A 25834-nucleotide genomic window follows, 5' to 3' on the forward strand; every position below is an offset into this window, starting at 1 on the left:
ATTGCCAGGGGCTGGGAGAGGGGCATAAAGAGTTAGTGTTAAATTGGTACACAGTTTCAGTTTGGGAAGATTAAAAAGTTCTGGAGATGGATGGTGGTGGTGGTGGTTGCAAAGCATTGTGAATGTTCTTAATGTCACTGAACTGTACATTTAAAAATGGCTAAGGCCGGGCGTGGTGGCTCACGCCTGTAATCCTAGCACTCTGGGAGGCCGAGGCGGGTGGATCGCTCGAGGTCAGGAGTTCGAGACCAGCCTGAGCAAGAGCGAGACCCCGTCTCTACTAAAAATAGAAAGAAATTATATGGACAACTAAAAACATATATAGAAAAAATTAGCCAGGCATGGTGGCGCATGCCTGTAGTCCCAGCTACTCGGGAGGCTGAGGCAGTAGGATCGTTTAAGCCCAGGAGTTTGAGGTTGCTGTGAGCTAGGCTGATGCCACGGCACTCACTCTAGCCCGGGCAACAGAGCGAGACTCTGACTCAAAAAAAAAAAAAATGGCTAAAATGGTAAATTATACATTATATATTTTACCATGGGGAGAACAAGATGACTAATATTCACTCATTTGTATTTAAACTCTGGAGATAAAAAAAGGAATTTGATCTGGGTACCTGCCCTCAAGGAGCAATTTAATCTAGTAATAGTGCGTAACTAGTGGTTTTCAAGGACATAGAGTCTTCAGTGGTAAGGAAATGGTGGTAGCTTATAAAAGTTTTGTAATGTGCTAAAAAGGGGATGCATTCTGGGAAAGTAGCTGGTAAGATTTCTCCACAATTTCAGTCTGATCTGGGGATGTTATTTTGTTCGGAGGCACTACACAGCCTGAGAGCGTGAGTTTAAAAATCACTGGTCTAGGTAGAGACTTTCAGGTGCACATAAGGCATGTTTGATCCCCTTCTATGTTGTAAGTTGAGAATTTGAGGTACAGAATAATGGGGTTATTTATGGGGCAGACTCATTCAGCCTGGAGTCAGGCACAGGCTTGGGTTTGTTGCCAAAGCATACTGCTTTTTTTAAAGAGGTTTTGAAGATCTAATTAGTATCTTATATTCTGAGCCTGCCTTAAAGCCACATTCTGAATTCTCAAGAGAATGTAATCATTCAATGACCATATGACTACTCATAGCAGCTGATTGAAGTCGTCTTGTCTTTTAACTGTCATTTTGGTGTTGGCCCAATTAATAATATTTATTGAGTAGTTAGTATATGCTAAGCACTGTTTCAAGAACTTTACACATATATTAATTTATTTAATTCACAACAACAATGCTGTGAAGTAGGGTCCAGTTTTACAGATGAGAAAACAGATAGTGAGATTTGATTAAGTAACCTATTCTAAGTCTCACAACCAGTTGGTGGAGCTGGGAATCAAACCTAGGCAGTCTGGTTTTAGAGCCAGATGTGCTCGTTATTATTTATTCAGCAGCTGCTTTGGAAATTGCATTTGGATGAATGATTACAAATTTATTTGCCTTCTTAAGTTGCTGAACATAAATATTAAAAAATTGGCACTTCCTACCGTTTGGGACCCCTGCAGTTGTGAGAATTACTGTTCACTACGGGTTTATTCTTGTTGGCCATCTGCACTAAATGCCTTTTTTAGGCAAATGATATAGGACCCGAGGTTGATGAACTTTTTCTCCAGAGGGCCAGATAATACTTTACGCTTTGCTGGCCAAGAGGCAAAATTGAGGCTATTATTTTGGGTACCTAAATGATAAGAGAGAAAACAGCTTTGCACAGTTTTTATTAGTGGGATTCAAAATACAATAATGAGTACAATCTTTGTAATGCAGGTCTGTTAGAAGACTGTAACTCTACTTTTGGGGAATAACATTTCACTTAATTGGGGTTCAAAGTTAGCATTACCTGCCAAAATTGATGGCAAATGTTTATCTGTTAATGTGGATCTGTAGTGAAATCTTACATATGTCATCTTTGAAAATGTCTTCTCACACAGGTAGATACTGCCAAATACTAATATTAATCCATGAGCCTGTGATTTTAATATAGCACATTTATTTCTTGGAAGTCACAGAATTCTGTTAAATTCTCTTCTTGATACTTAATCTGCAGCAAAAGCTAACTTCCACAGCTGTTTAGTGTTAAATATCAGTGATAATAGTGGTTCAGGGTTGTTCTTCCTGTTCAGAAAAATTTCATACTCAACCCTGAGCTCAAAAACCATGATAAAATGTTACTCCTTCTAGGCCATTGAACTGCTGGATAGTAGGGCAAATCAGGATATTCACTTTCTATTTCTGACAGAAATTCACAGAATTGGTGATGGTTTGGGATATAAGGGTGAATTGAGAGCAGATGAAGGTCGCTCTTGACAGTAATGTGATAGATTCAAAAATTTTCTGCAAAGTGCCTGCTGATGAATAGTATAGCAAATAACCACAGGCTTTAAATACCTTATATTTTCACAAGGTTTGTGAATTTCCCCAACAAAGTCCTTTTCTACATGCATATTTTTACCACCATCATTTGCTTTGCTTTAAGTTGGGAATATTGTGATTAGTGCTTAGTTTGATAATGCTGACATACTGTATTCTTGGCACATCTGTAGTGTCATTTCATAATAAACACAATGCTTGGCCATCAAATTCAGTAACAGAACAATCCACACTCCACATTTTGCCTTAAAAGGGTAATGTCAAAGTCCACTTTTCTTGTTTTGATATGGTGGGTATGCACTGGTAATTAAAAATAATAATAAAATGTGATATGGTGGTATGCATGGTACTTGAATTGCTGTTGAGTTGTCACTGTGTCACTACAAGTTGTAGCAGAGCAAAGCAGTGAGAGCACTGTAGCAGTCCCTGTCGCAACTACTCAAGTCTACTTAGTGCACAAGTATCTGTTTAATATCTGTAAACAAATGAGCGAAGCTGTGTTCCAATACAACTATCTATGGGCACAGAAATTGGAATTTCATATAATTTTCACATGTAATGAAATACTCCTTTGATTTTTTTTTTTCCCCCCAACCATTTAAAAATGTAAAAATCATTCTTAGCTCATGGGTGTTACAAAAACAGACAATGGGCTAGATTGGGCATATATGCTCAGTTTGCCGACCCCTAATGTGGAAGGCCCTGTGTACCCGACCCATTTGGAAGTATCTGTTTATTTGCTCAGCTGTCATAATCTTATCAATTCTTAGTGTGCTTTTCAGTGGGGAGTGTTTGGGGTTAATTTTTGTTGTTCATTGGATACTTTGTGTTAACTTGAATAGAAGACACTGTCCTCTTTTGTTCACTTTTAATTGCAGTCATGCTTTTGAAGCCAGAACACATTAGTCTTTAAGTATTATGTAAGCATGTTGTGCCTGGTGGTTAAAAGACTAACTTTGACCTCAGGTTCACAGGAGTATGTAAGGTCCTCCTTGTGTTTCCTTATGTTCTGTAGCTGTCAATAAAAGACTGCTGGGGTGCCTGTGGTGAGATAAGGAAAAGAATTTTGATCTAGTTTACTATATGAGATAGACATGCTATGGTCCTGGAATATTATTATTTGCCTCTTATTTGGATTTAGTAACTATATTGTTATTTAAGGTGTAGTAGTATGTGGAACATACAGTATTCTGGGCTATACTCTAAGGCTGCGGTCCCCAACCCCTGGGCCACAGAGCTCCACCGTGCAGCACTCCCCCCACGCCCCTCGCCCCAGTCTGTGGAAAAATTGTCTTCCATGAAACTGGTCCCTGGTGCCAAAAAGGTTGGAGGCCACTGGTCTAAGGGACTCTTGTCCCTTTATCTGGATTGTTTTAGGCAATATCTACCATTTTCTTCTGTCTTTGGCCCATTAAAGTCTATTCTTCACTTTTTCACTCAGCAGCCAGTACATGTCATTGCAGTTTGTAGTATCTTAAAACATAATTCTGCTCATATTACTACTATGCTCAAGATACTCCAGTGGCTGCCCACATTACCTAGAGGAAAACCAAAGTCCTTATGATGGCTTGCAAGGCCCTGTCTGTTCATCCATGTCTCTGACGTGATCTACCAACTCCCTGGCAACTTTTTGCATTGCAGCTACTCTTATTTTTCTTTCTTCCTGAGATAAGCCAAGAATGTTTCCTCCCCAGGGTCTTTGCTCTTGGTTTTTACTCTGCTCGGACCCATCTGCCTTCAGATAAGGCATTCTTTCTCTTCCAGTCTCTGCTCACTGTCTCATCAGAGAGGCTTCTCCTCACAGCTTTATATAAAATTGTAATTCTTATTCCCCTGTGTCCCCATCTGCCCCTTAGAATGGAAGCACCAGGAATGCTGGGACCTTTTAACTGTTTAATCTCCAGTGCCTAGAAAAGTACCTGGCATGTAGTCAGTATTTAATAAGTTTCTTTTTTGTTAGATAAGTGGACAGTCAGTAATGTATAGAAGGGAAGAGGGTCTGTTAGCAGTGTGGGGTCTCCTTGTTAATACACTGGTTTCTGGCCAAGGGAGGTAGGTAGAAGCTGAAAAGCATGCTGTGGCTGGCTAGATGACACAGGACAAGCAGGGGGTGGAGGGTGCACAAACTGTGGTGGCAGTGATCACTGAGGGCTTCAGGGGTTTCCTTACTGTCATGGAATAACAAGGCCACAGTCTCTGATTTGCCTCTCCACCCATCACAACAATGTAAAATTGAAGACTTGTTGGAACGATAAAATTCTTGCCAATACCTGAGAATCAGTTAATAGTAAGGAAACATGATGGGGTGGTAAAATGGAAGATTTTTGTGTGTGTGCTTTTTCCATCTGGTTAGAGTTTGAAGGAATAACATAGGAATAGTTCGCTTCTTTAGTTCAACATGTTATAGAGTAAGAGTAGTTTTCAGTCTTGTAACAGTCATGAGATTTCCCTCATTAGGCAAGCTGACTGATGTGAACCCCTTGTGCCTTTGAAGTTAGTAAAGACATTTTGGCTACTGTAACCTAGGATGAATTCTACAAATAAAATGCAAGAAAGATGCAAAAGTATTTGAAAGTGCTATGTTTTTACTATTATCAACTAAGTAAATATATATCAACATTGTCATTAATTTGATAAAGGGTATAACTGAATACTACTTTCATCTGGATATAAAAAAAGTCTTGTTAATAATTTTAAGAGGCTTTTATTGGCTCTTTGTAATGTTAATTATCTGATTACCTTTGGTATAGGTCAAGAGTTTATTGCTTGGGTATTTGGTTTACTCAGCAAACACATATTAGTGTTAGGCATATAGAGTTTACAGCCCAATGGGGGAACTGACATATTAACAGATATAATGAGACAAGTGTAAGGAGAGACACGATTAACAGATATAATGAGACAAGTGTAAGGAGAGACACATCCAGGGTAACACAGAGGACAGTACCTAACCGAGCCTGGGAGAGCCAGGGACAGCTTGCTGGAGGAGATTTCTCATGGGAATGAGTACAAGTTTGGTTGAAAGGGAAGGGGGCATTGTAGTCTGAGGATTGTGCATATACAAAGGGTTTGGATATCATAGCTTAAGGAAATACATTCCTTCCCTGGCTAAATAAACAAGGATTCAGCTATGTGCACACCGAAGCGTTTCAGGGAAAGCTAAGGTGGGTAGCCTGTACCTGCAGCATTTCAGGGAAAGCTAAGGCGGGTAGCCTGTACTTGTTCGATTGATTGAATGCTGAGTAAGTGGAAGAAAGATTAATGTCAAGACGGCATCTTCAGATTATTTGATCTTGTATGCCTAACTACTTTATAGTAATATGACTGTATAACAAAGCTTTAATAAGCCAGGAATGAGGACATTAACTGTTTACATGAGCTTGCTGGCCTTGGAACTTGGTTTTCCTTTTTTTTTTTTTTTTGGATAATGCTTCACATAGCTTTCATGTACGACCATGTTCACAGATCTGTGAACATAGAGACAGCTGGAGTAGAAAGGGTTTGTGTGTGTGTGTGTGTGTGTGTGTGTGTGTGTATGGAGAGTTATTTTACCTTGAAAATGTATTTGTTAAATTTAGTTCAACATACCTCAGTAATTTTTTCTTATTTCAAACATCTGATTTTGTTGTCAAGCTTACTAGGTTGAATTATGGAGCTTGTGAATTAATCTTGCATAATGAAAACCTTACCACCTGAAATATTGCCAATGAAAGTATCAGGTTACAAGAAGGAAGGTTTTAGCTTTCCATACTGTAGTAGGTTGGATGGATGAAAATGTGTGTGAGAGAGACAGATCATCAGGCCAGTATACCTTGAGAGAGACGCCTGTGTCCACTTGGAGTGAAGTTGAGAGCTAAAGTAGAGGTTTTGCTTATAGATTTCAAGCAACGGAATCTGCATGGTCTGGGCAGCCATTTTATCACTGCTTATTTCCTCTTATTTCAGAAGTGTATCCTGACGTATAAATTGGAGAAGCCAGTGGCGCTGCCAGTATTCTTTTCAGGTAGTGTCTGGGATCCAGTGCAAGTTGAATCATTGTTCACATAAGGTAAATGCATGGTGGTAAAAGGAATTAATAACTTCACTGATTTATAAAACTGTTCTTACATTAAGAATTGATTATCTACAAGATACCTTAATGGAAGTTCTGGGTGTTAGGAGGCAGTATTTGTTTGAAAAAGATCAGCCATAAACCTGACACTTGTATAATCATTGTTAATATTTTGGGGAGAACACTCCTTTTTCATGGATATTTTACATGGATATGTGTGGGTGTTCAATCAAAATTAGAGTTGTACTTTTTTGTCACCTGATTCTTGTTAACGAGAACAAAGTTTCCCTCTTTGCATTTTCTTAATGATTTGTAGCATTTCATCATGAATGTGCCATATAACTTATGTAAGTAGTCCCTTTTCGATGGATTTTTGGCTTTCCCCTCATTTTTCCATATCATATACATAACTGGTGGCCATGAATAAATTCTTATGTGCATTTGATTTCTTCTCACAGTACATTTTCTTAGGTTTAAAAAGCATTTGACATATTTCTTTGTACTTAAAAACCACTTTTAATACATGTGCAAAAATACTATGTCTAGACATACCAGACCATTAGCTGTGCAGGGCTTTTTATGAAAAACAGCAGTCCCTCTCCACTTCCCTTTCCAGTCCCAAGAAATTATGTTCAACTGTTTACTATTTCTTTTGATAATACCTCTCTAATAATAAGCTGCTTTTGCTTTCCAGTGTTTGGTTTTATGTATTAACTTCACCACTTAGAAAGTGGCAGTTTTTGGTAGGCTTGCCCAACCAACTCACATGCCTACACTGTTACTCTGGTTATGATGTAATTTTGGTTAGGGCAGTAATCATAGGTAACAAAATACATACATATATATATGTATATATATATGATGATTACATGTAGCTTATTCACAGCCCAGTCACTTTGCATGCTGTGGTTACTTTTCCTTTTTTTGCAGCACTATTTGTATTCTCTGTTGTTAATAATCTTTTTGTCCCGTTTTGCTTAGTTTCTGTTTTATCAATAATTCCTCTCTAAACTAGCCAGAATACCTCTAAGCATTTTGGCTGTGCTGTAAGTTTTATCTTCTCATCTGCTCCATTCTGGCGGTGTGCTCTCAGCACAATGCCGCTGTTGCACCTGGGGCATCATCCTGTTGATTTTTCCTACCTCTTTTGGATTGGATACCATTATCTTTCCCTATTTCTTTTTCTTTCTTGATTCAATCCTTTGTTTTGGAGGAGCACCTCTACCTGTCAGCTTTCTGAGAAAAGGGTACACAAGAGGTAAATTTTTAAGACATTGTACATTTAAAAATGCATACATTCTGTCCCTAATATTGATAATTAGTTTGGCCAGGTACAGAATTTTAGTTGGGAAATAATTTTCCTTCAGAATTTCGAAGATACTTCTCCACTCTTGGTGAGATGTTAGTTGCCTTTGCATATAACCTATATGTAACCTCTGAAACGTTCAGACCTCTTTGTCTTAGTATTCTGAAATATCATAATGATGTTCTTGGTGTGGCTATTTTCATCCAGTGTCCTGACCACTCAGTGAACCAAAATTTATGTTCCTCAGTTCTGGGAAATTTTCTGGAATAATGTCTTTGATTTTTCATCTCTTTATTTTCTCTATTCCTTTTCTAGAATTATTATTTGGATGTTGAATCTTTGAGAGTGATCCTGTACTTTTATTTTTATTTTTCCTGCTATTTACATCTCTGTGTTTTTGTTCTACTTCCTGGGAGATTTCCTTGGCTGTGTTTTCCAACCTTCTGTTGTATTTTTTTCACTTATGCTCTTATGTTTTTAATTTCCAAGAGCTCCCTTTTGTTCTCTGAATGAAGCAGCATGGTAAACGAACATAATATTTAAGATTGTAGATAGTTTTTTCATATTAAAGTGGAGGTAATAATAAATAGCTTCTCCCTCATAGAGTGTGAATTAAGTGAATTTATATATGTAAAGCATTTAGAGTACTACCTGGTTATTTTTCTGTTATTACCACATTTCTGTCTTCTTATGATATGACGGATACAGTATCTTTTTTTTTTTTTTTTTTTTCAAATTTCTACACATAGCATTGATGATACAGTATCTTTCATGAGCAAATTAATGAATTTTTTTTTAATTTCAGAATTTTACGGGGGGACACACGTTTTGGTTACATAATTTGCTTTTGTACTGTTTAAGTTATAAGTCCTTCAGTCAGTTAGTGTGCATTGTACCCTTTAGGTGTGAATTTACCCATCCATCCCCTCCGCCCTATTGATGATTTTTAATAGGCTTAGACAGGCCAGTCAAATAGTAACCAATGTTTTCCTTTTTAATGGCTTACTTTTTTTTTCTTTAGTGTACCTGGATTTTTATTTCTCTTCATGGTAAGAAGTAGGGATCTAATATTTTGTACCTAGTAGTTAATCATTTGTCCTATTTATTGATTTATCCTTCATTGTTCTATGGATTTCTAAAGCCATTTTTATAAGAATGTATTATAGAGTGTATTTCTAGACTTTGCACTTTTGTTCCATTTATCTTTGTAATCTCCTTTTTTTTTTTTTTTTTTGAGACAGAGTGTCACTCTGTTGCCCAGGCTAGAGTGCCGTGGCTTCAGCCTAGCTCACAGCAACCTCAAACTCCTGGGCTCAAGTGATCTTCCTGCCTCAGCCTCCCGAGTAGCTGGGCCTACAGGCATGCGCCACCATGCCTGGCTAATTTTTTCTATATACTATTTTTAGTTGTCCGGCTAATTTCTTTCTATTTTTAGTAGAGACGTGGTCTCACTCTTGCTCAGGCTGGTCTCGAACTCCTGAGCTCAAATGATCCTCCCACCTCGGCCTTTCAGAGTGCTAGGACTACAGGTGTGAGCCACCGCGCTTGGTCTTGATTTGATCTTTAAGAGACCAATGTCTGTAAAAGATGGCAGGCAACTTATTTCTCCTAAAATTGTTGTAAACAAGCTTTATGTGGAAGTCTGTGTAACAGTAGATATCTGTGTATCAGTGGTGGGGGTGATTACTTGATACAGAGAGACCAGTCTGGTCTTTGGAATCTGCAAAGAATGCCTGTTGCCTACTGGTTCTGATTCCCTTTCTAGGTTTCCTGAATTAGAATCTTGATTGATGGACTTTTTTTTAAAGCTTTGTAGGTGATTGCAGTATGTACCAGTGTTCAGCCCAAGGCCTTAGTAATAATTTCATTTTAGAAAAATAGTTGTGTCAGAGTTGGCTGCTTAATATAGTTTAAAAAAGGTTTGCCATAAGGCCAGGCGTGGTGGCTCACGCCTGTAATTCTAGCACTCTGAGAGGCCAAGGTGGGAGGATCGCTCGAGGTCAGGAATTCAAGACCAGCCTGAGCAAGAGTGAGACCCCGTCTCTACTAAAAATAGAAAGAAATTAGCTGGACAACTGAAAATATATAATAGAAAAAATTAGCTGAGCATGGTGACGCATGCCTGTAGTCCCAGGTACTTGGGAGACTGAGGCAGGAGGATTGCTTGAGCCCAGGAGTTTGAGGTTGCTGTGAGCTAGGCTGAAGCCACAGCACTCTAGCCTGGGCAACAGAGCGAGACTCTGTCTCAAAAAAGAAAGGTTTACCATCATGAGAGCTGGAAAGAAACTGTAGGCCATTAATTAACATAGGTTATAGTGTCTTTATTAAGTTAGGAAAACTGAGGCTTTCTGTAAGAAATGAGAAGAAAATATTCCCCAATGGTAGGTAATACATGCTTATTTGAAGTGGGAACTAAAATTGCTGTTACCCTCCCTGAGGGATAGAAGAGCCTCTGGAGTTAATTGAAGATTTTTTTAAGCTGCCAACCCTGCTGTTCATTCTGTTTCCCTAATGATGAAACATTAATTGCATAGATGATCCTTAGCTTAATAGACACCCATTCAGTAAATTCTCAAGGGGAGATACCACAAGTTGCCTACATTGGGGATATTGTGATGAAAAAGTTGTAAATGAACTTGTAGCTTACGGTTGATTTTTCCCTGCCAGCATCCAGCATCAAAGGGATTTGTCTTCCAAAGGTGAATATGACCTTTTGACCTATGTCTTCCTTGATAATATGACCTTTTCTTTTAGTGTGTACCTCTTCAGTGTGACACATGCCAGTTTAGCCAGTAAAGGTATAAAACATTTTATTGCTCTGTGGGCTGGGCACAGTGGCTCACACCTGTAATCCCAGCACTTTGGGGGGTGGGCCAACGCAGGAAGATTGCTTGAGGCCAGGAGTTCAAGACGAGCCTTGGCAATATAGTGAGACCCTGCCTTTATTTTTTTCTTGAGACAGAGTCTCACTCTGGGTAGAATGCAGTGGAGTCATTGTAGCTCACTGCAACCTCAAACTCCTGTGCTCAAGCAATTCTCCTGCCTCAGCTTCCCGAGTAGCTGGGACTATAGGCTACTATAGCTGGCACCATGATGCCTGGCTAATTTTTTCTTTTTAATTTTATTTTTATTTTTTTTAGTAGACCCAGGGTTTCGATTCTGCTCCAGCTGGTCTCAAGCTCCTAAGCTCAAGTAGTCCTCCCGCCTTGGCCTCCCAGAGTGCTAGGATTACAGGCGTGAGCCACCATGCCCAGCCTACCCTGCCTTTACAAAAAAATAAAAAAATTAGCCGTATGGTGGAACACACCTGTAGTCCTAGCTACTTGGGAGGCTGAGGCAGGAGAATTGCTTGAGCACAGGAGTTTGAGGCTGCAGTAAGCTGTGATTGCACCACTATACTCCAGCCTGGGCAACAGAGTGAGACTCTGTCTGTAAAAATAAATAGATAAATAAATAAATAACCACTTTATTTCTCTGTATAGGTAGTTACCTGATCACTTATTAATTATAGGCAAGTAAATAGCAAGAAAATAGAATTGGTGATGAAATTTGTTTACCCCCAGGGAAGTTCCTAAATATCTAAATATCTCCCTCTGCCCAATTTGGGGCTGTAGCTAAACATAGTTTAAGGTGTGAACTGAACCTTTTGTATGCTAGGTACTTTGTATATACTTATTTAATTGCCATGGCAGTCCTGTGAGGTGTAGGTCACATTTCAGAGATTGAGAGAGTAAGTATTTTGTTCCGCTAATGGGTGGCAGAGCCAAGATTTGAACCCAGTGCTTTTGTGCTGTCAAAGGCACTACTTACTGTAGGACCTGGCCTAGTATTATGAAGTGACTCACTAGGGATCTGTCCATATGGACTGGGCATTTTAGATTGATAATTTGCCTTAGCATGTTCCCTCAATTAATGCCCATCTTTATGCCCCTCTTGAAGTAACATTATATTATGGAAAACACTGAATAGAACCTGGATTCTAGTCCCAGCTTGGTTGCTTACTGTGTATTGGGATTATGGGTTCCCTTTCCATCTAGCAGGGATTTCCCGGTATTCTAGCTCCTGTGGTCTTAACTGTGAGATACGGGCACCATTACCCTGATTTTTTTTTTTTTTTTTTTGAGACAGAGTCTCGCTCTGTTGCCCAGGCTAGAGTGAGTGCCGTGGCGTCAGCCTAGCTCACAGCAACCTCAAACTCCTGGGCTTAAGCGATCCTACTGCCTCAGCCTCCCGGGTAGCTGGGACTACAGGCATGCGCCACCATGCCTGGCTAATTTTTTCTATATATATATTTTAGTTGGCCAGATAATTTCTTTCTATTTTTAGTAGAGACGGGGTCTCACTCTTGCTCAGGCTGGTCTCGAACTCCTGACCTCGAGCAATCCACCCACCTCGGCCTCCCAGAGTGCTAGGATTACAGGTGTGAGCCACCGCGCCTGGCCTTTTTTTTTTTTTTTTTTTAATAAATTTTCTGTTTGAGAATAGTTTAAGATTTATAGAAAATTGTGAAGATAGTACAGGGTTCATGTATTTGCTAGAGGTGCCGTAACAGAGTGCCACAAACTGGTTGGCTTAAACAGCAGCAATTTTATTGTCTCACAGCTCTGGAGGCTGGAAGTTCAAAGTCAAGATGTTGGCAGAATTGGTTCTTTCTGAGAGTTGTGAGAAAGGTTGTGTTCCAGGCCTCTCGTTGGCTTTATAGATGGCTGGTCTTCATCCTGTGTCTCTTTGCATCATCTTCCCTCTCCATGTCTCTGTCTCCAAATTTTCCTTTTTTATAAGGACACCAGTCATATACCTCCAGGCCCTAACTCCAAATAAGTAGTGGAGTACACATTCTGAGGCAGTGGATAGGACTTAAGCATATGAATCGGGGAAGTTGGTGGGCCACAATTTAACCTATAACAGTTCCTATATACCCATGTCCAGTTCCCCTGTATTTAACATCTTACGTTAGCATGGTAATCAATATTGACATGTTATTATTAACTGAAGTGTTCATCCCTATTATTAACACATAAGAAAACTTCAAAGAGCGGGTGCAACTTGGAAAAGATCCTACAACTAATAATCTTTCTGACTTGACTTTGGTGCTTTTTACACAGTTCACCAAAGCAAAAGAAAACTTCCAAAGTCACATTATGAGCCTGAAAAGGTTAAAAAATAATTTTCTACCTATAATTACAATAGGACAGGGAACTTGTCTTTTCTGTTTGCTGCGTCTAGCATGCATGACACAGTATGCTTTATATCAACACTTATGTCCAGTAAATGTTGATATAATGAACAGAAGAATGCTCTTGGCACTGGCTGGACCATGATATTTTTGAAGTATATAGTCCAGTCTTTCACCAAAACAACTATAAAATACAGTGGTTATGAAACCTGCTTAAAGAGAAAACTAATTTTAAATTGTGAAATGATTGTGTTATTTACCTTTCCTGTAAGCACCTCTTAATATAGTATCCTATTTGTGTTTGTGAAGCCCAACCTCCTACATATCCTGACACAGTTAAAAGTAATGTGTCCAGTATTATCAACATTTAATAAATGAGTAAACTACAGAGATTACTTTCTTAAAGTCGTCCCAAAATTCCTCTCTCATTCCAAGTCTCTTCCTTTTGCTATGACATTATGAGATAAACTGTATGCTTAAATGACACAGGGTGCTTGCAAATAATGTTGAATTTACCAACGTATATACTTCTTATCCCTTCAGAATATCTCTAGGAAGCATTTTTATAATAAAAAAAATCAGTGTAAAATTTTTTGCATACATTTCCCACAGTTTACCTCCTTGTTTTTCAAGCTGGTGACTTGAGACCTAAGTTTACTATTTGTGTGAGGTTTTTTTTAAGACGTTTCAAACATTGATTGACTAAAATTATGTTACTTTCTTCAAATATCTATAATATCTCAGCAGTGTTAAGACTTCCATATGTTTTAAATTTTGATTGAGGAGAAACACGTCAGTTTGAAGGAATGAATAAAGGTGGTTAGTATTATGATCTTAAATTCTTGAGTGTTTTCTCTGATGTTGAAAACAATAAAGAAAAAGGCTTTATGGAAACCCTGATTCCTGTGTGGAAATCAGCCTTGAAATAATTAGTGCCCCTCTGCCTGCTATATTCTGTGCCCTGTGGAAAATATGTATCTCATTGAGTTTTTCCTGCATTTCCAATAATTGAGAGTAATGTGGTCCTGTCCCTTTAAAAAGTAAATGATGGAAGAAGTGGAGTTTGCCATATGATAGGACCCGAAACTAATTCAGTCGCTGAAAAGCAGGAAGGAAATGTGACCTCTTACTGGCTCTGATGGAAGAAGCCATCAGTAGCACAGTGTCCCTCACTCTGGTAGAATTCTGTAGCAGAGCCCTGACTCTCAACTCTGCGAACCTTTCCCAAGTGAGGTTGGTGCTGCCTGAATATGGTGTAGATGAATAGCCCCAGATGTGAGTGGCCAGTTTAGGTGTAGTCAGAAGGTAAGTAGCCAAGTCCCTGAAGAATTAATATCTAATTTCAGGCTGAGTAGCTTTTTTAAAAAAGGGGGAGAGGGTAAATTATGGCATGGATCTTAAATGATTTCTTCTACAGTAAATTTCAGAGTTGGTGGAATGAATGTGTGTAAGCAGGATGTAATTCTCCTTTAAAAGCAAAAAAATTAACCATTGCCACTTAATTTCATTTTTAGGACTTGTCTGAACTATTAATGAGGAATGACCTGCCCTGTTTGTCCAAACTTCTAAGTTTTTTTGGTTAACCATAGAGCTATTCCAAACCGTCATTTTATTGATGAAAAAATAGGCATTGGCCGGGCGTGGTGGCTCACGCCTGTAATCCTAGCACTCTGGGAGGCCGAGGTGGGCGGATCGTTTCAGCTCAGGAGTTCGAGACCAGCCTGAGCAAGAGCGAGACCCCATCTCTACTAAAAATAGAAAGAAATTATATGGACAGCTAAAAATATATATAGAAAAAATTAGCCGGGCATGGTGGTGCATGCCTGTAGTCCCAGCTACTCGGGAGGCTGAGACAGGAGGATCGCTCGAGCTCAGGAGTTTGAGGTTGCTGTGAGCTAGGCTGATGCCACGGCACTCACTCTAGCCTGGGCAACAGAGTGAGACTCTGTCTCAAAAAAAAAAAAAAAAAAAAAATAGGCATAGAGAGGTAAAAGCTTTTCCTAGTAAGGGTTTTGGATTTATTTAGGAACGTTAGTTTAGTTTTGGTGTATTTCTCTCATTTAAGGAGCCTGAATGGTTGCTTGGCACCAGTTGTGTTTTTCAGACTTTGGTGGCCCACCAGTGGCAGTGAGAAAGATCAGTTCCACTTTCTCCCAGGGATCTTGATGTTTTGGGGGAGAAGAAAGAAGAAAGAAATCAGTTTGCAGTAGTCAAGCAGGAGGCCAGATCAGCATCTGTTGTTACTAGTTAACTGATACTTGGGCTTGAAAGGGGGGTAAGTCAAAGAGGTGGGGGCTTGGGGTGGTTCATGCCTATAATCCCAGCACTCTGGGCTCAAGGATCTTGCCTCAGCCTCCCGAGTAGCTGGGACTATAGGCGTGCACCCCCAGCTTCATGGACTTAGTTTTGAATTGATTTTACTTATTAGGAAGCCTTTGAGTCTGTTTTTGTTTTAGGTTATTGTTTTCAGATTATAGTATGTTTGCCTTTTTTTATTTGCTTGGACCAGTAAACCTTTTTTCCATAAAAATAATCAGTTAAGGCTTTTCTGAGAAGACCTTTTTGAAAATGAGCTTAGTAATATGGACTGAAGGATAATTGTATAGTTTATATGTAGCGTGGCCATTTGGAGCTGACCAAATTGGAACCTCCTGGGTACCCTGTTGAGGAGTTCTCTTTGGTACTGCTTGGTTCTGGGAACTTAACCATCTGTTAAATACAACCTCTCAACAGGCTACTCTCAGGGTTCTAAACATGGGGTAAATTATAGTAAATATTCCCAAAATGTTTGTTCTGGTGAACTCAGCAGACACCAATCACATGCTGTACACAATGCTGTAATAGTGACTAGAGACACAGAGAAGAAACTAACAGTCCAGAGTGAGAAGGTGAAAGGAGTGATTTAAACGTTATCTTAAACGTTTATGTTTAAATGTTTTTGATTTGGAGAGTCTTGCTTTGGCCTTTGTTGCCAATATTGTTTCTTTTTCTTGGAGTTGAAAAATAAGATGTATTTTTAATGGTATAAAAGCCATGTAATGATATAAGACCACAATTTTGTTTTCTTTTAAGTAATATGCACCTGTTCTTCTAAGGAGCGTTGATCTGCTTGGTCCAGAAGGCTTGGGCTTTGAAAAGGATGATGGGTTTGGGCTACCCTCTCAAGTGGCTCTGCAGAACAGTTTGAGAATAAACTCTTGTTCAAAGTGATAGAATTGTATCTGAAATGATTTCAAAAGGCTGTGTGAAATTGTACACATGAGTTTTAAATTAAAAGGGGGGAGAAAGAAATAGAACAATAGTTATATAAATACAAGATAGAGGAGGACATCTTGTAGCTGAAAAGTGGTTTGTGAAAAAGGACTTCAGGGCTCACCCTGAATCAACGTGCGGTGTGGCTTCCAGAAAGAGAAATCCTAGGATGCATTAATAGTGTCTAAATAGTTCTTTATTAGGCCACATTTGGAGAATTACATTAAATTCAGAGTGTCCTAATGAGGAAGGACAAACTAGAATTGATTCAGGAGCAAACAGGGTAATATGTGGATATGAAACCATGTCATCTGAGAAATGTTAGAAAGTTGAGGATAGGATCGTATATATGCCAGGCCCTCTAAGTGGGAGTTTCAGAACTAGGCTCTGTATTTCTGCATCCTTAACATGCCGGGCATAGCTAGATAGTAAGTACTGATTGGTACTTGTTCAGTTAGTGGATTCTTTTATAATGCTGCTGTAGGAAAATGGTTGCCTTACCTACATTAATTGTGAGAAGAATTTTTTAATGCAAAATAGTTATTTTTGAGGGGACTTGTTTTCACCAGAGACATGTTTTATATCTATGAGCTGTATCCATGTTATGCCACAGTTCTTAGGGACTGAACTTTTTTGTAATACTGTAAGTGAATTGGCATCTCCAGGAAAAGAAGATATTATTGAAGAAGCAAAACTTCCTTTTGGGTAAATTTTAATTTGAACAGAAACCAAATGCTAGATACTTGTAACACGTAAAGGGTGCTAAATTGATTCCCAAGGTGGTATTTGTCTACTGCCCTTCTCATAATTTTAGAGCACAGACATGGAAGAAATATTAGAAATAGAAAAGAGTATGAAGTTTAACGGTCTTCAAAATAGACTTGAGAGTTGTTTTCAGTGAATTAGCAGTAAAGTTCAAAATGATTCTGGTCATTTGATCAGATGGCTTTAGTGTTGAATGTCCCTACTTTATGCTAAAGTATATATATTTTTTAATATACATCTGTGTATATCAAGACAAGAAATTTCATGTTTTTTGGGCACTTGCTCTTTTCACATGACTTTCTCTTTGTTAATCTTCACATGACAACTTAAATGCCACCTGTTGGCCATCATATACTGTTCATGCTGCATTATTTGTCAGCATTATATGTTCTTTCTTTACTTACTAGAATTTATAATTATCTTTTTGCTTGCTTACTTATTGTCTGAACCTCTAGATCAGCAGTCCCCAACGTTTTTGGCACCAGAGACCGGTTTCATGGAAGATAGTTTTTCCACAGATGGGGTGGCAGTGGGGGAGGGGCAGAGCTCAGGCAGTGATGCGGCCCAATTCCTAACAGGCCATGGACCAGTACCGGTCGGTGGCCTGGGGGTTGGGGATCGCAGCTCTAGATGATAAGCTTCACAAGGGCAAGGACCATACCGATTTTAATATGTCAGTGTTTATCCACTGTCTAGGGTATTCTTGAATGACTTAGGTGATTCATTGAGTTATTTCCAGCTATAATTTTGTCTCATCCAAAGTTATTCCATTTAATTCAGAATATAATTCACACTAAAGAAGCAGCTCCAGGGGTAAGAATGGGATGGTGTCACCAGTATTGTGGCTCTTGAGTGTACCTGTCAGTTAAATATGTCCAGAAGTATTAAGTTTGGCTCCGTTTTTATTTACATGACAACCTTTCTTCATCTTAATGGAAATTAACTTAGTTTTCCAGTTTCTGAGTGTTGGAATGAGTATTTCCTTTTCCATGAACTTGTTGCCCTTTTGTTTCTTTTTTTGAAGTCTGATAATGTCCACCTATTGTGTAAGTGCTTAGAAGGATTTTTATTTCTGATTCATGTTAAAATTGAAAATTGGGCAGAGATATTACTGAGCGAAGATAGAGATCACTGAACTTGTGACAGGAAAAAAAGCTTTCCATTTGTCAAGGGTGAACCCAGAGAATCCGAAAATATACTTAAGACCAGCCAGAAAAACAAAATATATTTTTAACATTTTCATTATAAGTTGTTTGTTTACACCTCCACCTCCCACACCCTAATAAGTTATTCCCGTACCCTAGCTTTATATAGTGACATTATTGCCAAAAATCCACTCCAAATTGGAACATCTTTGACCTTGCGAGGGCATGCAGCTCTCTTGCTCTTACTAGTCTTTGATAGACACATGCTTTAGCACTTAAAGTTTTTGCTGCTGGGAAGATGTCCAAGGTGCTAGAAGGATATAAAGGAGAAATAAGTGCATTTTGTAGAACAGATGTTAACTTCACAGGGCAACTTTGAGGCTCTGTTCTTTCCTGGAGCCAGGAGAAAAAGAAAAAGATGATTTTGTTTTCTTGGTGGGAAAATGACCCTGAAAGTAAGTTGACTTTTTTCTAGTGAAGACCTGAAACAAAGTGATCGTTGTTGAGTTTATAAATTACTTTAGTCCTTTATTTATGGATTAATACCCTATATTTTATAGGCTAGAGTACATGCTATTTTATAGTATTAGAACATTTGAGAATACCCTTTCTTACTCTCTTTTAACCAGTTCCTTGGAAGTAAATAATAAGGATATGCCTATGACTTTGAGTGCTTACATAGTCCAAGGAGCAGAGATGTCAGATGTGCCACATATTCTATAACCAAGACGGTTGCGTAGGTTTTCTTCTCATGAAACTGAGAAATCTGTTGTTTCATGTCATCACAGTATTTTTATTAACAGCTAACTTAGTCCTCAAAACCTGCCTGCTTTTTGAGAAAAGACTGCACCAAATCACTGATAACTGCCCTCACTCTTGTCAGTCTTTCACAGTGTTAGCCTAGTTAGGGTTACTTGTCAGGTTTTTCATTTGCTGCTGTGGCGTGATCTGTTTGGGATTTGTATTTCTTAGAAATTCCTTTTGATGAAAGGCAGTGGTTGGTCTTTAAAAAGTAGTCATTTTGTCTGTTTAAAAAAAACGTTTCTAAAATGTCCAAAGAAGTTCAAATTTTCAAAGGGGCTCACTCATTTGTTTAAATATATTTTCTTATATTAGGTGTAATTGAAAAGTGACCCTCTCTTCAGAGATGTCAAAAACAAACAAATCCAAGTCTGGATCTCGCTCTTCTCGCTCAAGATCTGCATCAAGATCTCGTTCTCGTTCATTTTCCAAGTCTCGGTCCCGAAGCCGATCTGTGTCTCGTTCAAGGAAGCGCAGGCTGAGGTAAGGGGGTATGACTTTGTGTATTGAGGTAATCATCGCATTGGTCAACATGGATGTTTGAATATCTTTTGTTAGACTCTTTCTGTGAGTGTCAAATGGACTGGGGGAGGGGTGGTGGTTGGCTTGAGGTGCAGGGTTGGCTGTAAGATTTCCCACCTCTCTCCAAACACTACAGATCGAAATCAGCTTTGATTGCCATGCTGTTTGCCTAATTCCTTTTCTCCTCTGCCAGCACATATTATTTCCCATCCACTTTGGAAGGAAGAGCATTTTATTTTTATTTTGAGCTGCTTGCTTCAAATCTCTACACCTGAGTATTTTTCACTGAAGTATTTTTGAAGGTTTGGACCAAAGTTTATTTGAATCATCAGCAAAGAAACAATAGCTAAGGGGATTGATAATATGAACAACATTGCAAGGAAGAGAAGCCTTAACTCACTAAATAATTAAACTTTTAAAACTTATCGAGAGTCATTTGTGTACACCTAGTGTGCCATTTACTAACAAGCTGAATCCATTTAGTAAAACACATCTTAAAACTATTTAAAAATCACTGTTGCATACATCAGATAAATACCATTTTATCTTATTAAATGTGAGAACAATTCTTTTGAATTTATTGCTAATATTTTTTTAATTCAGTCAGTTTTCACACCTTTTAGGTGGATTTCCCTATTTCAGTTATGTCTTGCAATAAGATGCCAAACCTCCAGCATCTTTCCTCTTTTGATGTGTTGTGAGTTGGGTTTTTCATTCTTTAAAATCCGTTTTAATTTTCTTTTGTGGGTAGATAAGAACCTTCCAGTAGATACAAGTTTCCATATGTGAGTTTGGGAAATATTGGTGTATTTAAATATTGAGGGAGATTTTTGCAGTTTCATTCTTTTTGTCAGAATTATATTACCAAGGAGATAATTTGTCAGTTTTGCCACTTGGGACCCCTGCTGTTTATTTCAGATGGATACCAGAATCCTTGTTTCAGGTGAATTGATTGTGAAATTTAAAATAAACCTCAGGGCCGGGCGTGGTGGCTCACGCTTGTAATCCTAGCACTCTGGGAGGCCGAGGTGGGCGGATCGTTTGAGCTCAGAAGTTCGAGACCAGCCTGAGCAAGAGCGAGACCCCATCTCTACTAAAAATAGAAAGAAATTATATGGACAGCTAAAAATATATATAGAAAAAATTAGCCGGGCATGGTGGCGCATGCCTGTAGTCCCAGCTACTCGGGAGGCTGAGACAGGAGGATCCCTTGAGCTCAGGAGTTTGAGGTTGCTGTGAGCTAGGCTGATGCCACGGCACTCACTCTAGCCTGGGCAACAGAGTGAGACTCTGTCTCAAAAAATAAATAAATAAATAAATAAATAAATAAATAAAATAAACCTCAGGAAGTCAGTTATTAAGCTTTACTTTTTATTTTTTTGAGACAGAGTCTTGTTCTGTCACCCCACTAGAGTACAGTGGCGCGATCATAGGTCACTGCAACCTCAGACTCCTGGGCTCAAGCAATCCTCCTTCCTCAGCCTCCCGAGCAGCTGGGACTTACAGGTGCGCACCACCAAGCCTGGATAATTTTTTCTATTTTTTGTAGAGACGGGGTCTTGCTATTGTCCTGGCTGGTTTTGAACACCTGGGCTCAAGCGATCCTCTTATCTTGGCCTCCCAAAGTGCCAGGATTACAGGTGTGAGCCACAGCTGCTGGCCTATATTTTTATCTACCTGAGGAGATTACTATCAAGGCCGTGAGACTGAGCAGAGACTCTTAGTAACCCCTGCCTTGCACCCAGAGTTTTGATTTAGGCAGTTTAAACCTCAGATTAGCTCATTTGGTTCTGAAAGATATCTTTAAAAAATTTAATCTAGTAAATGGAAACTAATTGGTTCAAAACCAGGAGGCTATACAACTAAAAGTGAGAGACAAAACTGAATTGAAGAATATTAACGAATTCTGAATTATTTATGACAATTGGAATTCAGGGCACATCTTTTCTCCTTGTTCTACAAATCATTTGATGCGTGGTCCTTGACTTGGCAAATGAGGGAAAAATATCTTAGGCAGGCAGTATGTGCTGGGATAGATAGAGCCACTTTATGTGCTATATTATACCTACAAAATTGTCATTCTAGAGGAATTTCTCCACTAGAAAATACGCTTTTATACTTGATTGTAGTCTGACTCCTCTGTTTTTTAGAAACAGATAAATTTGCCACTGGATGTTCAGTTTTTATTTCTGGCTTATCTGTTTCATGGTTTTTTCTTTTGTTTTCCCTCTCCTACAAGGAAAGTATCTATCCAGAGAGTTTGGGAAACCATGCCTTTAAATTAACTAACTGCTGAGTTCTACAGAATTGGAGAAAATTGATTATTTCCTTGTATTTCACAGACTGTATCCTTTTAAGTGACTTCTCCTAAATAACTTCATTTGCAATCTGCAGAGACTCATGTTGCTGCATCTGTGCAATGACTGCAGGTTTTGGATGCAGTATGCCCCAGGGCCCTCACTAGTAATTGGTAACAGAAGCAGCAGTAGCCTCTGAGGATGGGAACATGAATTAAACCCTCCTTAGTGCTGGTGGTGGATCACCTCCCTCAAGCATAGCCATTTATCCGGTCATTCTCAGTTTCATAGTCTGCATCTGCCTCTCTCTTCTTCTTTTCTTATATTGTTACTGTTTTCAAATGAAAAGTGTGGAAGGTAAGTTTTTTTTTAATTGTACTTAAATAGCAACTATTAACAATCAGCATTAAGGTGCATCTTTGCCAGTTGCTGTTATTCATGGGGTAGATAAAAAATGAGTTCAGTGGGTAATAAATAGAAAACCAATCCTACTTTATCTTCTTTAGATTAAAGCGAATCTTTTTTTCTTAAAAAGACTGTTTTGTGTAGTTGCTAAATCCTTAAAAAGCCGGGCACATTTGCCAGATGAAGGCTTTGTTTTTTTTCTTTTTTATAAGCTCTCACTCTGTTGCCCAGGCTGAAGTGCAGTGGCACAATCATAGCTCATGGCAGCCTCGAACTCCTGGGCTCAAGTGATCCTCCCCCACTCACCCTCCCAAGCAGCTGGGACTACAGGCACTTGCCACTGCCCCTGGCTAATTTTTCAAAACCTTTTTTGTAGAGATGGTGTCTCACTATGTTGACCAGGCTGGTCTGGAACTCCCGCTTTTGGAACTCCTGCCTTGGCCTCCCAAAGTGCTGGGATTATAGGTGTGAGCCCATGCTCCTGGCCCTAAACAATAAAAAAATGCATCTGTTCTCAGTAAGACCTAGATACGAGAAGGTGCCGATTAACTGAAGAGTTTTTATTATATATGCAAAAAAAAATTATTGTTTTTTGAGAGAGTTCTAGTAAATTTTACTTATTTCCAGCTAATTGCTTTGGAGTGGTGGTTTGTTAATATTAATGATCTATCACAGTAGATAGGACAAGTGATATCCAAGAACCCCAATGGATTTTTATACCAACAAATGTAGTTTTTGGCTTTTTCGTGGAAACAAAGCTCCCTGTTACTGACAAGCCTGGCATTCATGAACATGCAGTTTTTACAAAGTTAGGTTACTATTGAATCCCTGTGGTTCTGGAAACATACCTTGCTATATCAGAGCTCTATATTTTTTAATAAAGAAGAACATGCAACACTACCCTTCAGGTTGACCTAAAAGATACGCACACTGAGGGGGTAGGGGATTTTTTTATAATTATTTTTTTTTAACCTCGTTTGTACTTGGGTGCCTTGTGGTCAGATAGTGCCCTCTTGTGGCACCTAGGTAAGATCATGTAGCCCAGCCACAGGAATTTGACCTTCTAAATAGTGAGACCATTTCCACGTCCCCAGTAAAAAAACAATAGTATGCTTTGCTCATCTGATTTCAGTAAATTATTTTAAGCTTTGAACAGATGCATTCTCCAAGCCCCATTCTCCAGGTGCTTCTTGATGTAGACCTGTTGTAACTGTACTTTTACAATCTCAGATCTTAGTGGGATCTAAGAAATTTGCCCTGCATGGGGAGAGAAAAGTGACTAGGATGGGGAGTGGAGTGTTGTAACAGTCTAGGGGACAGAGGACCTGAGTAGTTACCTGTCTAGACACAGCTTGCAGTTTTTCCTCACTTCCAGTGACCTGGGGACCTGTAAAAATCCCCTGTGCCTGTGAAACTCTCAGCTGTTGTTATTCTGTATTACAGTAGTCTTTGTTAGTTCATTACATTAAGAAAATTTTGATGTTTAGTCACTGTAGAAATATATCTCCATTTTAAATGTACTGTAATATTAATGAAGCAGTTTGTTTTCATCATTTGTTAAAATGAGTCTTATCAATGTTTTTATACTTGATATGGGCCATGAGTTGTGGGACTAAATATTAAAATTTGTGCCTTTGGTTTGAAAAGAAAACTGAAAATGAATGACATGTAAGAGCAGGAATTACCTTTGCTGCCAGATTTTTCTTGAATCAAAATGTTTGTGTCAAAAATTCAAACATTTCTCTCTTTCCCCCGCTTTCCAGTTCTAGGTCTCGGTCCAGATCATATTCTCCAGCTCATAACAGAGAAAGAAATCACCCAAGAGTATATCAGAATCGGGATTTCAGAGGTCACAACAGAGGCTATAGAAGGCCCTATTATTTCCGTGGGCGCAACAGAGGCTTTTATCCGTGGGGCCAATATAACCGAGGAGGCTATGGAAATTATCGCTCAAATTGGCAGAATTACCGGCAAGCATACAGTCCTCGGCGGGGTCGTTCGAGATCTCGGTCCCCAAAGAGAAGGTCCCCTTCACCAAGGTCCAGGAGCCATTCTAGAAACTCCGATAAGTCTTCTTCTGACAGGTCAAGGCGCTCCTCATCCTCTCGTTCTTCCTCCAACCACAGTCGAGTTGAATCTTCTAAGCGCAAGTCTGCAAAGGAGAAAAAGTCCTCTTCCAAGGATAGCCGGCCATCTCAGGCTGCTGGGGATAACCAGGGAGATGAGGCCAAGGAGCAGACATTCTCTGGAGGCACCTCTCAAGATACAAAAGCATCTGAGAGCTCGAAGCCATGGCCAGATGCCACCACCTACAGTGCCGGTTCTGCATCACGGGCCTCGGCAGTATCTGAGCTGAGTCCTCGGGAGCGAAGTCCAGCTCTCAAAAGCCCCCTGCAGTCTGTGGTGGTGAGGCGACGGTCACCCCGTCCTAGTCCTGTGCCAAAACCTAGTCCTCCACTTTCCAACACATCGCAGATGAGCTCAACTCTGCCGAGTGGTGGGTATCAGTCTGGGACACACCAAGGTCAGTTTGACCATGGTTCTGGGTCCTTGAGTCCATCCAAAAAGAGCCCTGTGGGTAAGAGTCCACCGGCCACTGGCTCCACATATGGCTCATCTCAGAAGGAGGAGAGTGCTGCTTCAGGAGGAGCAGCCTATACAAAGAGGCAAGTATCTCGTTTCCCCTGCTTGGTTGTGTTTTTATCTCACTAGCTGGCAGTGTAATTGTAATGTGATCTAAGTTAGAGCTCTGATTCATGGTAATAAGGTAATCCCCATTTCCTAAACTTTTCATTAGTAAACATTAAAAGCATCACCCAAGGAAACCTTTAGCTTAACTCTAGCTTTCCTACCTTCCTAAATTTGTATTGCAGCATAAAGTTTCTTTAGACTACTCTGCAATGATGTTTTCACATTTAAAATTTGCCTTGGATTCTACCAATGTAAGCCAGAGAACAGTAGAGATTTGTGGGTCAGCTATCAAAAAAATATGGTCTTTGCCAAAATGAATGGCCCTTGAAGCTGTTAGACACTATAGAACCCACCATCTATTGTGTGATCTGCATCCGCCCATCATGGTGAAGAGCTGCACCCTCACACCCCGCAGCTGAGGAGCCTGGGCAGAATGGGAAAGTCCAAGGCTTAGTCCAGGAAGGCCTTGTTTTAAAACCCCAAGGTGGGTGTATGTCCCAAGAGAAGCCAACCAGGCTGCGTGTTAGGAGAGGACATGACAGTGCTTCCATCTTTATACCCTGGGGGACATGGTGAGTTGGAACATGAATCTTTGTTTGAGTGGTTGGATGGATTGGGATGGCAGAGAGGTTACAGGGACGTTGCATTGAGACCAGGTTGTGGTCATAAGGGACTTAACCCAGCAAGTGGTTTCCTCTTTTCTTTCTTTTCTTTTATTAGCATATTCTTTGATCCCTTGTTCTTCTTTGCCATATTAATGCAACTCTGATTTGATTCGGCTTTCTCTATTCATGGTACAGATGAGATATTCTTAATCTGTACTCCTGCCTTCAGTAAGTCTATTTTAAAGTGTATGTTTTGTTCCATGCCAGGACTGTGAGTCTCATTAGAAGACTAGAGCATGAGCTCTACTCTTCCATAAGAAAGAGAATGATTTTTGCCGCTGCCACCCTCTCCTCCATTAACATGTATTTTGTTTTTATTTGTGTTCACAGTATATTTCATATTTAGATCTTCTAGG

At 39.4% G+C, this 25834-nt stretch overlaps 1 protein-coding gene across 2 annotated transcripts in view; it reads left to right on the plus strand.

Moving 5' to 3' along the window:
* Positions 1-25834, plus strand: part of THRAP3 (thyroid hormone receptor associated protein 3) — a 51588-nt gene that overhangs the window by 13145 nt on the left and 12609 nt on the right. The window contains exons 2-4 of one of the 2 annotated variants that reach the window (XM_069479764.1): positions 6348-6450; positions 19214-19381; positions 23886-24788. In XM_069479764.1, the coding sequence (XP_069335865.1) occupies positions 19245-19381; positions 23886-24788 (1040 nt within the window). In that variant the 5' untranslated portion in view covers positions 6348-6450; positions 19214-19244. The remainder of the gene's footprint in view (positions 1-6347; positions 6451-19213; positions 19382-23885; positions 24789-25834) is intronic. The other variant, XM_069479765.1, reaches the window with a different exon arrangement.

This window comes from Eulemur rufifrons, chromosome 8 (assembly GCF_041146395.1).
Source record: "Eulemur rufifrons isolate Redbay chromosome 8, OSU_ERuf_1, whole genome shotgun sequence".
In the NCBI taxonomy this organism is placed as follows: Eukaryota; Metazoa; Chordata; class Mammalia; order Primates; family Lemuridae; genus Eulemur; species Eulemur rufifrons.